We start from the raw sequence: 19,174 nt of genomic DNA on the forward strand, positions 1-19,174 counted from the left end.
GTTGCCCTCTTCTGAACCTTTTCCAACTCTAGAATATCCTTTTTGAGATGAGGCGACCAGAACTGTACACAGTATTCCAAATGCGGCCACACCATAGATTTATACAATGGCATTATGATATCGGCTGTTTTATTTTCAATACCTTTCCTAATTATCCCTAGCATGGAATTTGCCTTTTTCACAGCTGCCGCACACTAGGTCGACATTTTCATCGTGCTGTCCACTACAACCCAGAGGTCTCTCTCCTGGTCGGTCAACGCCTGTTCAGACCCCATGAGCGTATATGTGAAATTAAGATTTTTTGCTCCAATATGCATAATTTTACACTTGTTTATATTGAATTGCATTTGCCATTTTTCCGCCCATTCACTCAGTTTGGAGAGGTCTTTTTGGAGCTCTTCACAATTCCTTTTTGTTTTAACCCTGAACAATTTAGTGTCATCAGCAAACTTGGCCACTTCACTGCTCACTCCTAATTCTAGGTCATTAATGAACAAGTTGAAAAGTACAGGTCCCAATACCGATCCTTGAGGGACTCCTAGAGTCCACCTCCTAGATTCTCTAACCTCCTACCATAAACTGTAATAATTTGAATTAAGTTAATTTGCCCTCATCTAGTCTATTTCTGACTCAAAACAGGAACTTGGGGATGCAACCGCTCCCAATGGATGTGATGTAAAGGAAAAAATATTTTATGGAAAACTGACTTTTCATTAGAATTTTTAAACCTTCCACATGGTCTTCATCTGCCAAGAGAGACTAACATTAGGTTTGTATCCCAACGAAATTGTCTTATTCATACAACTTACACTTGCGTAACAATATTTTCCGTGTCCTCCAGAGGGTTGACGAAATGCCAGGACAGATTTAATGGGGTTGGGGAGAGGAAGGGGAAGTTCTGTTGCACAAGTCCTTGTGTGTAAAGGACAACTTTGTTGGATACAAGCTGTAATTAGGAATCACTCAGTACCAGCAACTATTGGCCATTATGATATGCTTGTGTTATTTGCTGAAGAGGGACCAGACATCAAGAACGTTCTTCTGAACTGCATAAAAAAACTGTACAATTTCAAGTTGTCAAAGAACTCCATTAAACTGATTTGCTTCATCAGCTTCTCTGACTGCTGTCATTCCTATGAAGATGTTAAGATACTATGCAGATTTTGAGGTGTAAGTGAAGCCTGGTGCATTTACAATAACTTTGCAATGATTGCATGCTTGATCCCATAATGTGAAACTGTTTTTAATCAAGTATAATTAGTCTCACACATAACTGGTTCAGATGAAAAAAGTTTTGGAAGGAATAAAAAAATTCTGGAGACATTATGGCATAGTTAATACTTCAGACACACAATATTTAAGGCCCTTGAGTTTTTAAAATACTCTATTACAATTAAAAGTATATTCTTATTAAATAATGCAGCACAGTAACTTTCTAGAATTTATTTTAAGCACAAAGTTCATATTCCCAATCAAATATTACAGCGCAAAAAGGAAAGCCAATCACATCAAAATTAGAAAACAATTTAATTATGCATTAATATTCTACAGAAATAGCAATGGATATTTCCCATTTGAAGACAAACACACACACATATTAAATACTCTTAACCACAAACCTGACATCCTATATATTTAGTGCAATGCATCTCTTGTGTTTTTTGTCTGTCTGACATTTTCTTACTTTCAAAAGCAAATTTCCTAAAAGTTAGCCCACTGTCTTTAGCAGCTCACACGTTACGAATCTCGATGTTGTAACTAACAAGTATTTGCCAGACCTCTGACTATAATGAATTATCTTTTACTCAAGCACTAGCAACCTCTAACATACATACCATCCTTTAATGAAACCTAAGGCGATATTCCATGATGCCCATGCACAAGAGGAACAGACTTCTGTTCCACAACAGGACTTCCCCTTATTCTTCCCCTGTTCACCCATCAAATCTGCTCTAGAGTTGGAGACCCCAATGGAATCTGGGGAACTGCAAATGGGAGGAGAGGAAGGGGAATTCTGCTCATGCAATGTTGGGGTATCATTCATACTCTAAAATGCTCTGGCAGCGCTATAATTTTGGACTCTCCTTCTGAATTTGATACACCTAGTTTTTTTCTTTGCATTGCAAGAAACCCACTTGAAAGAGTCATCATCAACTCACATATCAAGAGGAACTTCAGTTGTAATCCCATACTGATGTTTTATAAAGAATGGTATAATTTCAGAGCACTGGATAAAGAATTCCTGTGTTTGAAGGCCAGATTAGCAGTTTCACCAAATTAGACAAAAATTTAGAGCTGTTGTTTGATGTGCTTTAATATTTTCAGTGGTGGAGCAATTAGCCATTACGTTACTACAAAAATAATGCAAGGAATACCAAGGTTCTTCCTTTAATGAGTCTGTACAATAATTTTTATCTACTTTTTGCAAGCTGCATATCTTGAAGATACATTTTCCCAATTGATCACGTTCCAGATAGCTTTGAGATAGTCGGGTCTAACATTTTTATACTGAAGATAATATGCATGCTCCCATACATCAATTCCTAGAAGGGGAATGAGACCTAGAAAAGAGAAATATGACTCTGAAAATGCATGCATCTTACTTAAGCTTCAGATCATCAGAGCATTATTTAAACTTCAGACCATTTTTGCATAATTACTATCCAAACCAGCAAAAAGCACCACCTAGTTCACAGGCACATGAATATTCATTTAAAAATAAACTGCTTTCCTAATGGGGGTAAGTACCTGACTAGAGGATTTCCTACTGTAACAGAAGCTGCAACTGTCACGCCACATTAGTTTATTGCATTGTATGTGCCCAGCTCTAGCTGTATCCGCAGTTATTCGGGGGGGGGGGTACAGTATTGGGTGCATAATCCAGCTACCTGAGCATCTCCACTTTCATTAGGGAAAAATAGTTGTAGCCTTTGTGACAGCGGTGGCTAACCTTTTTGGGGGGCACATTGATCCATGGTCAATTGTCCAGTGGCATTACTGAGTGTAGCTATTTGTTTTTTTTAAGGACATATTTCAGGCCTTTGAGGGGTTACATTAACATTTTGGCATCACAGAATCCCAACAGAGGACCTGTGGGAATGCTTAGTAAAAATATTTTTTTAAACAAAAAAGGGACACATTTTGAGGGACATGGGGAGCACAACAACATGACATCACAGCAAAGAACCCATAGGAGCAGCCAAAAAGATGTTTTTTAAAAATGACAAATTTGGAGGGGGGCACAAAGACCCTCTTGGGTGAGCTGTATGCAGCCCGCAGGCCAAAAGTTAGCCATCCTCACTTTATGGCTTGGAAGGTATGCTTGCAAGTATGTGGGGATACTGGAAGGGAAACCTTGAAAGTATGTGGGACATGTCTACTGGATTCTCAGTGAAACAGTAAGATGTTTAGTGGTTGGGGACAAAGCTTTAGTGCCCCATGTAGCTCTTTTCCCTTTCCCATGATCAGCAAAACTTTAAATATGTTGATTAGCACAGAGTTACAAAAACAAACGCTGTAAAATATTTTATTTATTTATTTATTTATTGGTTTATATCCCACCCTTCCTCCCAGCAGGAGCCCAGGGCAGCAAACATAAGCGCTAAAAACACATCAAAACATCATAAAAACAGACCTTAAAATACATTAAAACATAACAACTTTAAAAACATTTTTAAAAGCTTTAAAAACATCTTTTAAAAAAGGTTAAAAACATATTGTTTACAATAGAAAAACATATTAAAAGCAATTCCAACAAAGACACAGACTGGGATAGGTATCAACTTAAAAGGCTTGTTGAAAGAGAAAAGTCTACAAAAGGCACCAAAAAGATAACAGAGATGGTGCCTGCCTAATATTTAAGGGGACGGAATTTCACAGGGTAGGTGCCGCCACATCAACTTTGGCAATATGCTACTCTTTACATGTCCTGTCCCATTTCCAATTAGATATTGGTGTGTATGTTTGTGTAAGAGTTAGACAATCTATTAAAAAAATACCAGTGTTAAGTCTGAGTTTTTAAGGACAAGTTAATTTAGTGCCTTCCAGTTTTCCCTAACCATCTGCTGCAAGTTCTATTACCTTGAGCAGGGATGTGTTGAATTCCATCTCTCAGGTTCCCCATCCCTGATCTAGAGTGTTTAGATTGGTCTCAAGGTATATTTAAAATTAAGAGCAATTGCTGTCTGTCCTTGACTTAAAAACCAATGCTGAGCACACCACTGATACCAACTTAAAAACAGGTTTTAAAACTATGTTTTGCAAAATCGCTCAACCCAAGTCCACAAATAGAGGCTTCATTTGTAAGAAAAGCTCTCCCTGTTGTCACTAATAATTCCTCTCTTCAGCCTCTCATTTCTCTGGGATTTAGAGAGGACTTCCAGAAGACAACAGGATTGCTCTAGTGCTGCGATATGGAGAAGGCAAGAAATATCATGAGGGTCCTCTACTATTTTTTGCCTCAAAACCTACATTTGATAAGATTCTGCCTCTATCTTAAGCCTTCTAGTAAGCACACAGGGCTTGGGAGAAAGGCAGAAGTCTTGCTGCAGCTGCACAGAGGTGCGTAGAAATGCCTACTATTTCTTTTTATTCATAAATAATTCTCAGCTTAGAAACAGGAAAAATCCCTACTTCTCTCACAAGGAGAGATTGATAAGGGAAATGGCTACCATGGCTTTTCTTTTCATTCTGCTTTTCTTATTGAAGTGAAAGCAGGGATTCTTTCTCACCAGATATAAAGACACTTGTCCCTGGTGAGCAGAACTACTGATGCTTGCTTTCACCAACTGCATTAAAAAAAAAGGTACCTTCAATATTAGACAAGTTCCAGCTAAAGAAACTCACCTGTAGTTCCTTGGAGAGGATCTTGATTGGAACAGGCTGTAACGTGCAGTCGACCTTGATCTTTGTTAAAACCCAGCCATCCCCATCCTGAGCCTTGCACACCAACTGAAACAGTTGTCAGTTTCTCCTTGAAGTTCCCAAAGGAGCCAAAATCACGTTTAATAGCTTCCATAAGTTCTCCTTTTTAAAAGAAATTCAAACATAGAGACAGGGTGCATATCATTAGTTTTCTTATATTCCAAAGAACCATTTCAGATTGTTTTAGAAGTTAACAGGATACATGCAGATATAAACTTCAATGATAAATACTACCCATGGTTAATAGTATAGAGGTGGGTTTAGATCATCTGCTCCTTCCACCAAGCTCCTCCCCTGAATCTCCCCCTCACTCATTGGCCAGTCTCAATCACAGGTGTTACATCAGCACCAGTATTAACCATAGTTAAAACTAACTGGATTATCTCTTAACCAGTAGCATAGTGGCAAATTCTGAAGTGCAGGGTCCCTTCATGATAGTCACTGCCACACCCCTACCCCCCCCTTTTGCTGCTGGGTTGAGAATGAGATCCTTGTTAATGTGTTCTCCCACAACAACAAATGTCCTTAGGAGCCAACAAGCATGAATAGGGAGGGTGTTAGCTACTGAGAAGAGTCTTCTCAGTGGCTGACTTACCACCTTTCAGCTCTGATTGGCCCCAGCCAGCAAGAAAGAACAAAAAAATATGTTACAAGACTCTTTTCAGTGGCTAATACATTTCCCTTTCATGCTGATTGGCTTGCAGGATGCTGGAGACATAGGGACCTTGCTGGGACCTCGCTCCCAAAAAAGCAAAGGATCTAAGACGCCAGACAACTACACCACTGCTCTTAATCAATATTTAATCAACTGTTTGAATATGTTTAACAGGAAACTCCAGTTAACGATAGTCAGTTAACACTGATGCTGCTGTAATACTTCCTATGGCTACAGCAAGCAAGGGAAGGGTGGGAGGAATTTGTGCCATAGGAAGGAGGGGCGGACTGATGGGAGTGTTCAATCCTGCAGCCCATAGATAACCTTTTAACTATGGTGAAGAGATCACCAGCACTAACCCTGGGTATGGATCTTTGCCTAGTCTCCCAGTTCTACTGCATTTGGTACATTTCAGTTCATATTGCACTAAACAACTGCTACAATGACTAGTCACCATTGCCCCACAGTGTATTCTAACTCTATTGAAATGTCTTCTCTATAATGATCCCAACCACCTCATAATAGCATGATCCACTATCACATCTGGATAGTTGTCCAGACAGCCATAGGAACAGCAGATAAACAGTGTGTAGCTCATGAAGGGCAACAGCTTGAACACAAACTAAAGGTCAAACACACATGTTCTTTGGAAGAGGTTCAGGAGGAGATATGCCTACTATTATATTTTGAAAACTGTTCTGCCTCCAAATGTCACATTTAGTGTCATGTGTAACACACATGCATTCATGCATTTCTACAGCCTGTTTCCTCTGTGCAGATGACTTTCACAAGTCTGCTAAAGGCAATGTTCATGCAGAAACCTGTTTCTGTTCATAGATTGTTTGCTGGATGAGGGCAACTTTATTAAGCCTTTCTTCTTGCATAGTTTTGGTAGATTCTCTTCCCAATGATGACTATTAATCCGTTTAGAAAGCCAACAACTTTGTTTACATTATCAACATTTGTATTTGATTTTTTTTGTCACTGTAAGTGAACTGTGTATTGCAGATTTATTGATGTTTTATTGATGTGGCTCTGGAAATGGTTTTTATACAGATTTAATTATTTTTTGCATTGTTGGTTTCTTGTAGTTTTTGAAGTTTTTCTTATAATATTGTATTGTATATTTTATGCTTATATTTTGCTCACTGCTTTGGGTGAACTTGTCCCAGACAGACAACTTATAAAGATTTAAATAAACATGCCCATGGGGCAAGTGGACATCACACAATCAATTCTAAACAAAGCATGTAAAGTATGAAAACAGATATACTTTATTTAGAACCCACACCAACTAGTATCAGTGAAATTCACCTGTAACGGGGCTTAGGATTGCAGTTCAAGTCTACTATTGTATAACCTGCTGTTCACTACTTTTTAGAGTTCTTTGAAAGTGTCAAACATATTGATAGGAGTGATCTAGGAGACAGTTCACACATGATGCTAAGCCAAACTATGGCTTAGTGTAAACACATGGACTTCTGGAAAGAAGATTAGAGCCACTTTGTTCCTCCTCAGGTCCAGCTACAACCTGGCTTGACTTAGTGAGTTAGCTGAATCTGGGTTTGTGGTTCATCTCCTCCAGAAAAATCATAAGCTGTAAACCAAGAACAAGGAGACAAACCACAAGCCTGGGTTCAAATGACATGCTACACCAAACCATAGCTTAGCTCACCACAGCAGCAGCAATGGAGGAGCGGCAAAGTGGCCACTAACTCCTCTCTGGGAGCCTGCATGTTCTCACTAAGCCATGGTTTGTCTTAACTGAGCATTATGTACATAAAACTTTCAAAAAGCTTTTTACAAAATGCCTCACTAAAGACTCCTGAGCTTAGCAGTTAAGGGATATGAGGACAGATCCTCTTATGGCTCGGAAACTGGCTAAAGGACAGGAAGCAGAGGGAGAGAAGGAATAAATAGACAGTTCTCCCAACAGAGGGATATGAAATTCCCCAAGGCTCAGTATTTAGATCTATGACATAGAGCTTGGGGTAAGCACTGAATTTGCTTAATTCGCTAATGACATCAGATTGCTTGAGATGATAAGAGTGAAAAGGTATTGCAAGGAGCTCCAGAAAGATCTGTCCAAACTGGGTGAATGTGCAGTAAATGGCAAATGCAATTCAATGTAAGCAAGTGTAAAGTGATGCACATTAGAACAAAAAATCCCAACTTAATATATACATTAATGGGATGAGAACTGGCAGTGACTGACCAGGAAAAGATCTAGGGATCACAGTGGATAGGTCAGTGAAACTGTCAACAATATATGGAAACTATGAAAAAGGTAAATTCCTTGCTAGGTATCATGAGGAAAAGTATTGAAAACAAAATTGTCAATATCATAATGTCATTATACAAATTTATGGTGCAACTGCACTTGTAATACCATGTACAGTTCTGGTCACCTCACCTAACCAAGGATGTTGTAGAGCTGGAAAAAGTTCAGAAAGCAGCAGCCAAAATGATCAAGGGGCTGGAGCAACTTCCATATGAGGAAAGATTACAACACTTGGGACTTTTTAGCATAATAAAAGTGAGAAAGGGCAGACATGACAAAGGTGCATAAAATGAAGCATGATGTGGAGTTATAATACTAGAACCTGAAGTCATACAAAGAAGCCGAATGTTGGAACACAAAAGGAAGTACTTCACACAATGCATGGTGGAACTATAGATTTTGCTCTCACAAGATATAGCAATTGCCACTAACTTGGATGGCTTTAAACGTTTTGGGGAAGGGCTGTAGATCACTGGTAGAGCATCTGCCTTGCATGCAGAAGGTCCCAAGTTCAATCCCCAGCATCTCCAGGTAAGGTTGGGACAGACTCCTGCCTGAAACACTGGAGAGCATCTGCCAATCAGGGTAAACAGTACTGAGCTAGATGGACCAATGCCTGACTCACTATATGGCAGCTTCCTATGTTCCTATGAATGTTGGAACACAAAAGGAAGTACTTCACAAAGTGCATAGTGAAACTATGGAATTTGCGCCCACAAGATATAGCTATTGCCGCCAACTTGGATAGTTTTAAAAGATTAGAAAAATTCATGGAGAATGAGGCTATCAATAGCTACTAGCCATGATGGTTATATAATTACTTCCACTACTGGAGGTGGTATGCCTCTGAATACCAATTGCTAGGAAGCACAAATGGGGAAAGTGTTGTTGTGTTATGTCCTGTTGGCAGGCTTCCCACCATAGTTATTTGGCTGGCCACTGCTAGACAAGATACAAATTTTGTGGGATGGCATTGTGGGAGAGGGGCTTTTCTGTGGTGCCCCCCCAGGTTGTGAAATGCTTTTCTGTCCAAAGTGTGTCTGGCCCTATCTTTGCATGCTTTTTTTTGGGGGGGGAAGAGTCAAGATTCATCTTTTTGTACAGGCTTTTGGGGTCAGGCAATGAGATCTGATGTTCCCAATTGCTGTTGCTCACCTTGATTGCTATTTATGATGGTATTAGATGTTGGCTTAGTGATGCTAAGCATTATATGGCTTTATTGGCTGTCTTACATTGTGTGTAATCTGCCCTGGGACCACTTGGTGAAGAGCAGGCTAAAAATGCATAAATAATTAATAGATGGACCTTTGGTCTGAGCTAACAGGGCTCTTTTAATGTTCTTATGTACAATAACCTGTTTTGATAACAAACCTGTTGGCTCCCCTCCACCATTCGGAGAAAGGTTTGTCCAGAAAATAGTATGATTAATGTGACCTCCACCATTGAACTTCAGAGCTGGCTGAAGGGATACCTGAGCAGTCACATCACCTGCAGGTGCAAAGAGCAGAAAATTAAATGCAACAAACCCAGTGAGCCCTGGCATAACACATACTGCTCTTACTCAGGAGTTTAGTTAACCCACTTAGTTAAGAGTACTACTTTGAATAGAGATTGCAACTAAAAAAACCCAATACTGTACTGACAATCTAATTAATGGGTTGGATCCAGCCTGGCTGTTCCATTCATGGATCCAGCAGTCTCTCTCTAACAGATGAAAGGGGAGAGGGAACAGAGGCAATTTTCACTGATAGTCATTCTTCTGCCTCCACCTCTTTCCCCCTGCATTATGTCTCACACTGCTCCCAGTCTGTTCCCAGTCCTTCAGAGCAGATTTTCAAGGGGCACAAGGGGAAAGGAATTGGCAAAAACTGCATCCCCTATTTCCTCCAGCATAAACCTAACTCGGCCTAACACAACTCTGGCTCTAATCCATATGACTTTCCATAGGTATTGTAAGAATTGTACCTTAAAATATAGACAAATGTATATAAACCCACAATATACCCATCTTTTGAAAAGGGTTTTCATACATATGCCTTAAGCAGGAGTCCACAAATTTTGGCTTGACCACACAGCCAGTCATTATTCAGTTGCCAACAACCATTCCTCTTAAGTCTTCTTGAACACACAGAGAAAGCAGGAGCAGATCTGTCTCCAGATGTGTATGGACCGTCAGGCAACAGACTATCAAAGGTGGATATGGCAACATTTATTTTATTTCAATAAATTATATACTGCTTAATTACAATAATCTCTAAGCAGTTTAATAAACATGCTTCTTCTTCCTCCAGCCTCATTTCTTTCCTTTAGTACATTCCTTTAAATGAGTTCATATTACAACAAGTGTAGATGTGAGGAATGTTAGCACAAAGTACATAACTGAATCCCAAATTCTGTACATAAAGTTGGTTCATACATTTCAACCTGCAACCCAATCTCTGACTCCGGTGAAACCAAGAAAGGTCCCCTCAATGTTACTGTGTTCTGGTTAGCACTGGGTAAGTACATACTCCATAGAATTCTTGAAAGTACTGTTAACAAAATAAAACAATATGGATTTAACTATAAACAATGAAAAAAAACCCCTCTAAATGTGACCAGAAAGCCAACACCAACATCTTATGAAAACAACGTGTCAAAAATACAAAAGTACACATCCTCATCACACAAAGGAAAATATCCTAATGTAAAAAACATCCTCAAAGTAGTTTTAGGAATTCAAAATTTAAGGATGAAAAAGAGAGAGATTCAATCAAAGATTCTAGGTTCAAACTTGAAATTCTATAAAAGTTTGGCAGAGTGGCCAGCTCAAACATTATTTCCCCCTCCCCCCAAAAATAATCAGAAACTTTAAGAACTGGTACTTTTTAACAAGTATTTATAAAACATTAGGTTGATTTCAAATACTTTTCTACATGGTCTGCAGCCCCAAGAAGAAGAGAGATGCGTGCATAGATGCCTTTTTAAAAACTGGGATTGAGGACTGTGTGCACGCATTGTCTGAGAACTTTAAGATTACATTTTGAAAGATTGTTGGGCATGTCACTGATGCTCAGAAAATTTAATGCGCACCCACAGAAAACCTTTCATCCATTCTGCTCCTGCCAACCTCATCAGCTGGGGAACAAAATGCTCCTCCTCAGGCAGATTGTGAGACGTGCTTCCCAGCAGAATGGATATGCTACAGATGCTCCTCAAGTCTAACTATGGGGCACTGTTATACTCCCTCCCAATCAAGTTGAGCAATTTGTAGACTTTTTGTGGTCTGGAGCTCCTGCAAAAGCTGTAAAGCCTGCTCCAAAGTCTTTTCTGGATCCCTCCAGCACTGCTGAGTCTAGGACACAAAACTAGCTCCAAGGGGCTCCAGTCCTGCTTCCCCAGCCCAGCCTCTTCATAACCATAAGGAAAGGGCAGAGGGATTTTAAAGAGAGGACAAGAGCGCTTGCAGGCAGCATGAGAGCCGCCACAAGGGACACCCTTTCATATCCCCCTATCCTGCAGGTACAATCCTCACAACAGTCTCCTTCAGTTTGAATGTCTTCTTAGAAATGCTGCTGGTGGACTCACTTCTGTGCAGCTTGTGTTAAGAAGCCAGGTTAGGGGAGAGGTCAGTAGCAGCATACAGGAGTGGTGGACAGGGGTGGGTGGGTGGGTAGCAGCTTCAGAAGTTTCCCAACCTGGGAAAACAGGCAAGAATACAGCTAAACAAGTCCTTAACCCTCCTCCCCATTTTTTTTTATTATTTGTAATAGTAAACAAAAACCAACCAACATGTAGACAAAAAGAGGAAAAAATCCCACCCAAATACAATACTGCATCAGTGAGGCAATAATACAGATATCAAAGCCAAAAGAAAATAAGATTGTACACTCTTACATCATGACATCCATACTGCCTGCATTGGTGGTGCAGAAAGCATCTCTGAAACATTATAAAGTGTAAAATAAGAAATAAATTCCCATCAAATTACTAAAAGTCTTCCGTCCCTATAGAGACGTGTAGGTCACAGGTAATTTTTTCCAAAATTCTTTCCAAGTTCTATCAGTTTTTGTACCAAAGGTGCAGCGTTAGATTTTATGAAGCCTTCCATGTCTGTGCTATGGAAAATCTAGCAACTGTCAGCCCAGCCCCTGTCTTGAATGTTAGATAAAGCAAAAGGGAGCACAGAGAGAATAGCAGCAGAGGGCAAAAACCTCACTGAAGCAGACTGGATCTTCACGGGCAGCATTTGTGCTGGTTTCATGGCACTGAGAAGTGGTAGATAAGAAGGTGATTGGCCACAGTACAATTACGCTCACTAGAAATGGGACAGCTAACATGCAGACATATGTCTAATTTAAAAACCCCAGAACACAAGTAGCTCTGAACTGCTCCAGTTACATGTACTTATTTGAAATATTTATACCCCACCCTACCATCCAATACAAAATATAAAGTAACAATTAAAATCATTAACAAATAAAAATTAGCAACAAAATCCAAACATAAAATCAAATTGTGTTAAAAGTAGCAGAAAAAAGCAACGTTTTCAGGTTCTTTTAAAAAGTCAACATTCCAAAGGCAAGGCACCATGACTAAGGCCTTGTTCCCACTTATCACACTTCAGAAGATGAGGGCACTTCAAAGTTGCTTTGAGTACTGCTTTCTGTTGAACTGCCATTTAATTAAAATTGAAAGTTTCCAATGCGGTTTACACTACGCATAAAATAAAACAGTATATGCATATCAGAGAGTTCAGGCTTGCTTTTTTTCATTCAGAGCTTAAGTCTCTGTAGAAGTGAAAACTACGGGCAGTATTCTACTAACAAGGCCATCAGCAAAAGGATTTCTGCTTGCACTACAAGATTTCCCACTTCTTCCCCCCACCATGTCCTCCCCAAATCTGCTGCAGAAGGTTTGGAGAACCCCTAGTACAGTCTTAGGGGGCTGCAGAGGGAGGAGAGAGGGACAGCATTATGTTGCACAAGCAGAAATCCTTGCGCTGACAAAACAGTTGCCTTAGCGCTATGGTGGATTTCACCCCATTTCATCTGATTTTCAAAAGAGCCTTCCTGCATCAGATTGCAACTGAAGTTTCCTCTGGCAGAGAGCTGGATGCAACTCGATACAAACTGGACTTTAGTATTACTTCTTACAACAAATCTGCTCTGTACTCACTGACTGCTGATTTTCTGCTTCATGTAGTTTGAGTAGAATTCTCTTGTGTGTCAGACTATATATCTATTGGCAGCACTCAGAAAGTGCCCTTGGATGCATCCTAAAAACGAAGGCTGTACACAGCCCATTTGCTTATCTTGGAGCCACCAGCCAAAAAGCATTTCTGTCTCTGCTCAATCATTAACTTGCACAATAACAGTACTTTTCTCCCTTCTTTTTTCTCTGCATAGCTTATTTGAAACAATTACAGAAAAGCAATATACAGCCCTCATGAAGTTGTAAACTGACACAACAGAATCGAAAAACTCAAATTACCACCTAAATGGCTAATCTCAATGGCTAAATTCAACAGCTTTCTTAAACATTCCACGATCAGTTGTTTGGAAAATATATTAAACAGTGCAATTCTACAGTGCCTTGAAAAAGTAATCAGACCCCTGACCAATGCTCTCATATTACTGAATTACAAATGGTACATTGTAATTTCGTTCTGTATATTTTATTTTGAAATACTGAAACTCAAAATCAATTATTGTTAAGGTGACATTGGTTTTCTGTTGGGAAATGTTTGAAAGAAACATAAAAAACTGAAACATGTTGCTTGCATAAGTATTCAGCCCCTGTGCTGTGGAAGCTCCCAGTCTACACAGATGAAAGAAATTGCCCTATTCAGGACACAGTTACCTTACCATTGGCCTCCATTTGTGAACCATTAAAGTTGCTGTCACACTGTCAGGATAAAAACCCCACTGTTGAAGGATCATTGGTCAGGCTGTGGATCTGAAGGAAAATGAAGACTAAAGAGCATTCTACAGAAGTGAGAGATAATGTAACACAGTAGGGCCCCACTTCCCGGCGTTCCGTTAATGCAGCGGCTTTCCTCCCCTCTTTAAAAGCCGCTTTTGCGTAATTTTTGTGTCATTTTTGTGCAACGTGCCCCATTAAAGTCAATGGGGTTCCGCTTTACGGTGGGGGTCCGGAGCGGAACCCGCTGTATAAGCGGGGCCCTACTGTACAAATGCAGATTAGGAAAAGGGTACAAAATAATATCCAAGTGTTTGTATATCCCACTGAGCACAGTTGGATCAATAATCAGAAAGCAGAAGCTGCATCACACCAGCCAAGCACTGCCAAGAAAAGACCATTCCTCAAAACTCAGCACTCAAACAAGAAAGAGACTTGTGAGAGAAGCCACAGAGACCAACAGTCACTTTGAAGGAGCTACAGAGTTCAGTGGCTGGGAGTGGGGTAGTGGTGCACCAGTCAACCATATCAGGAGCTCTGCATAACACTGGCCTGTATGGGAGGGTGGCAAGAAAGAAGCTGTTACTCAAAAATACCATCTGAATGCACTTCTGGAGTTTGCCAGAAAGCATGAGAATGCCCCAGCTGCGATGTGGGAAAAGGTTTTGTGGTCAGATGAGACCAAGACAGAACCTTTGGCCCAAAACTCAAAGTGCTGTGTGTGGCGCAAACCTAACACTACCCATGCCTCAAGACACACCATCCCTACAGTGATGTATGGTGGTGGCAGCATCATGCTGTGAGGATGCTTCTCATCAGCAGGGACTGGGCATCTTGTTAAAATTGAAGGAAGAATGGATAGGGCAAAATGCAGGGAAATACTGCAAGAGAACCTGCTTCAGCCCACTAAAAAACTGAAGCTTGGGAGGAAATTCACTTTTCAGCAGGACAAGGCCAAAGCATTGGAGTGGATCAAGAACAAAAAGCTGCCGCCCTGGGCTCCTGCTGGGAGGAAAGGCTGGATACAAATTAAATAATAAACAAATAAACAAATAAATAAATGTCCTACAATGGCCAAGTCAAAGTCCTGATCTCAATCCCACTGAGAATCTGTGGCGCTATTTGAAAATAGCTCCTACTGGGAGGAAGGGCAGGATATAAATCAAATAATAAATAAATAAATAATAAAATTGTGGTCCATAAGCGACTTCCAACCACCCTGACCGACCTGGAGCGAATCTGCCAAGAAGAATGGGCCACAATCCCTCCGACACTGTGCAAAGCTGGTACATACTTACTCCCAAAGACTCAAAGCTGTTATTGCAGTGAAACATGGCTCTACTAAATATTAATGTGTGGGGGTTGAATACTTATGCAAGCAACACGTTTTATTTTTTATGTTTCTTCCAAACATTTCCCAACATAAAATCAACGTCACCTTACAATAACTGATTCTGAGTTTCAGCGTTTCAAAATAAAATATCATACAAAATAAAATTACAATGTACCATTTGTAATTCAGTAATATGAGAGCATTGGTCAGGAGTCTGATTACTTTTGCAAGGTACTGTAGGTATGTCTAATCAGGAGTAAGTCCCATTGATCTCAATGAGGCTTACTTCCAGGTAAGTGCAGGATTGCAGCCAAAGTAACTTAGTGTACAACACTATACACTATTGAAATCACATGGGAATTGCAGAATCTGAACACAACAAATAATCTCAGATGCCTATCCCAAGACAGGGAATCCTATAGCTCTGTTCTACAGCATTCCTAAGCAACCTACAGTAGGGCCCCGCTTCCCGGCGCTTCGCTTCCTGGCGTTCCGCTAATGCAGTGGCTTTCATTCCCCATTTTAAAGCCGATTTTGCGTCATTTTTGCACAACGTGCCCCATTATACTCAATGGGGTTCTGCTTTACGGCAATTTCCACTTTACGGTGGGGGTCCGGAACGGAACTTGCTGTATAAGCGGAGCCCGCCTGTATTACATTGCTGAACTGATTGAGAAGGGCACACATACAGCAAGTCCACATGTGCTGCAGTTCTTTCAAGGTTGCCTCTCGGCATCTGCCCTTGTATCAAGAATCTTTAAACACAGCTTCCTTGAGTTTCAATAGTCTGAGAATTTTTCACTAAAACAACTTAAAAGAAAAAAACTAGATTTCTAACCTTATGCAAAATTTCTATATTATTTTCCAGCCATATACCTTCTTATAAGGCTGCAAAATACTAACTGGACTCAACAGAAATGCAGCACACTTTTAAACAGAGTACAAGTTTAAAAATAGTATTACATAGTTCCATGGTGTTCCCATTTAATCACATTATAGTCATAAAGCATAATTATGATTTCATTAAAATGTGTGATAAGAACTCACCTTTTTAAAACTTAATCTCAAGGTATCAGTGTTGCTTTATAGTCAAACCATAAATCCAGCCACAAAAAATAATGCAGTTCAGTCTTACAAACACTGCCTAAGTAGGAGCGAAGGAAGAAAAATGGGAGGTGCAAATGCTGGGCCTCATCTGTATTTCTCAGGGCAACTGCTAGTTGCCCAAGGTGATTGCAAATTACAAGTGACATACAAGAGTACTCCAAAAGTACTAATAAAGACAACAACTTTTAGTAGCGATAACTTTCTGGTTGAGGACTTTCTAGTTACAGGTGCTCAAGTCTCATTACTATCATTATGAGATCATATTTCAGGAGCCTGAAGTGTGAACTATAGTTTTTGGAGCTTACGGAATAAACTATGACGCCATTGCACTGTAGCTGGGCACTTCATGAACACATGGCAAGGCAATGGCCTCTGCATAAAAGATAACACATGGACACACAATGATAGGCATGTAACAGCACATACATATGGGTTACCCATACCTTTTGCCAAGGCCTCTTTGTATTTTTCTTCAGCAACATTCAGATTATTTACATATGCAGCATGATGTTTGCTGTGGTGAAGCTGCATAATTTCTGCACTAATGTGAGGTTGCAGGGCCCCATAATCATAAGGCAAGTCAGGAAGAGTGTGCTTTTGCCTAGATACCAGACACCCAAGAGGTGCAATCAATTTACTACTATTTCTGTAAGAGAAGGGAACAAAAAATGAAAGGTCAAAACATTTCATTACTCAATAGTAACTTTACTTCCATTCTTATCTTGCTATACTATTTCACATATTTAACCAGCCAAGTTCTTTATAATTTTTATTTGTCTTCATAACTATCTTCATCACCATTATTACCACTTAACTGTGAAATGAGGCTGAGAATTAGTGTCTTACCCAAGGCCAATTGTAAGTGCTTGTATTGTTGAAAGGGGGCTGAACCCAAGTTTTCCATATGCAGACACCACTCTCCATACCCTTTATCATACTGCCTCTTAGTTATCATTTTTGTCATTCTTACATGTGGAAATATCAAATATGTATTATTGAAAGGTTCTGTTGGGGATTGGAACACAGAGAGTTATTTTCCCTGTGATCCATGAATAATTCTCAAAAAGTCATGAATTGCTGATGGGCCACACAAATTTTATTTGTCACTGTTGTTGGTAAGGAACAGTGAAGGGCAGTATGGTGCAAACAGTAAGGGGTAGCTTTGACACCATCCCCCAAAAAGAATTGTTAGACACTGAAATAAATTTCTAATTGATGGCTCTTTCTAGTAAAAGTTTTAAAAGAATGGGTTTAAAGAACCACCTACCTGTATACTGCTGTACTGCTCTTATGAATTTAGCTGCTATAGCATAAATCCAAGATCACAAAAACGCAGAAGAGTTTTACTTCTACAATGTAAAAACACTGGTGTGCTTATGGGTTTACAGAGATGTGTAACACACTCGTTCCCACAAAACAGGCATTAGAGGCACATTTGCCCCCAAACGGTCACTAATTACTAATGGTAGGAGAGTCAATTTTCAAAAGACTTTCTTGTATGATACATTAATGTATCTGTCTAAACTAGAACTCTACAAATATGGGGTGCGTGTACAGCTATAAAAGAAAACAGATGGGCAGTGGATAGCCAAGTAGGGTCTACAATTGTTCAAACATTTCATTATTAGCACCAGTGTGTTAATGGAGAACAGCAATGAACCTGGCCACATAGTTCTTCTGAACAAATGAGTTTTTACTGAAAATGTCCCCAGCTTATCCTTCCAAGATCAGGTATCATAGGACCATACTTAAAACTCACTTGACTTGTCTGCCTTGTGGAGCAATTCTTGTAAAGATAGCAGCACTTCTAATTGGAAGTAGTGCATTGCACTTTTCCCACATGGGACCCCATTTATACATACATTAAATACAGATGAGCTAGAGTGTGTAAACTCACCCTGAGCTTTTAAAGGTAAAGGTGTCCCCGCACTTATAGCGTGAGTCGTTTCTGACTTAGGGTGACGTCTTGCAACGCTTTTACAAGACCCTAAATAACTGCTAAGCAGCTTCTCAGACAATCATGTGCATATTCCAAGAGCAGCTATAGGTACTCATTCCCTCCCCAAGAGATAGAAGAAAAAGCTTTAATATTCTTTAACAAGACTATACAGTATACAGGCTGTCACTGCCAAACAGAACTAGCTCAAGTACTTCGCTCCAAAGGGGAGAGGCATCAGAGTTCAACTCTACCTCAAAGAGACATTCTGACACAGAAAGCTCTTCTTCCTAATCCCAGATACATATGAGGTGGGTGCACTTCCTTCTTTTCCTCCAAGGAGTTTATGGGCAACATAAACAGTCCCCCCCTTACATTTTATTTTCGCAATAACCCTGTGAGGTAGGCTAGGCTGAGAGTGTGCAACTTGGCCCAAGGTACCCACTGAGTTTCATGGCTGCCTGCGGATCTGAACCCAGTTCCTCCCCAGTCCTCGTCCAATACTCTAACCACTACACCACATACTGAGGCACTCCCACTTTGTTTTATAGGTTTCATGACTGAATTCCAACATTAGCAACAGAGTTCTGGTTCAAATTAAGACCCGACTTCCACTCATTTTCTTTACTCCGGGTTAGAAGCTTTGCACCTTCCCCTCGACTTTACCACTCGAGCTCTGGGCGACTCCTGGTCTTCTTTCCGTCACCCTCGCCCTTCAGTTTTTTAATCTCCCACCTTCCCTACCCACGACTCGGCCTCTCCTTTGCTTCGGGCAAGGCAGTCCACCCCGTGCCCTTGGCCAGGAACTCGAGGGCGTCCCGAATGATCCCGCCAGGTTCTTACCTGCAGCTGCCCCGGGCAATTAATCGGCAGAGCATAATGGAGGTGGTGCGAGGAGAAAGGGCACAGCGAACAGGCAACAAAGGACACCACCGCGCTCAGCGCCTGAGCAGCCCTCCTCGCACGGCCCGTCAGCTTGCTTTGTTCAGCGAAGCGCCTGCGCAACCCCTCCTCTCCCGGGTGTTACTGACCTGGGCG

General features: G+C 40.5%; 1 protein-coding gene across 1 annotated transcript; it reads right to left on the bottom strand.

Annotated features, from left to right (window-relative positions):
• Positions 1-1,510: 1,510 nt before the first annotated feature.
• SOD2 (superoxide dismutase 2) lies at positions 1,511-19,174 on the bottom strand. Its single transcript, XM_061624280.1, has 5 exons — positions 18,980-19,174; positions 16,644-16,846; positions 9,231-9,347; positions 4,846-5,025; positions 1,511-2,561 (listed from the first exon to the last, which is right to left on the bottom strand). Exons 1-5 carry the CDS (start codon positions 19,012-19,014, stop codon positions 2,416-2,418), a joined length of 681 nt encoding a protein of 226 aa, XP_061480264.1. The 5' UTR covers positions 19,015-19,174; the 3' UTR covers positions 1,511-2,415.

Source organism: Rhineura floridana, chromosome 4 (genome assembly GCF_030035675.1).
Source record: "Rhineura floridana isolate rRhiFlo1 chromosome 4, rRhiFlo1.hap2, whole genome shotgun sequence".
Taxonomy (NCBI): domain Eukaryota; kingdom Metazoa; phylum Chordata; class Lepidosauria; order Squamata; family Rhineuridae; genus Rhineura; species Rhineura floridana.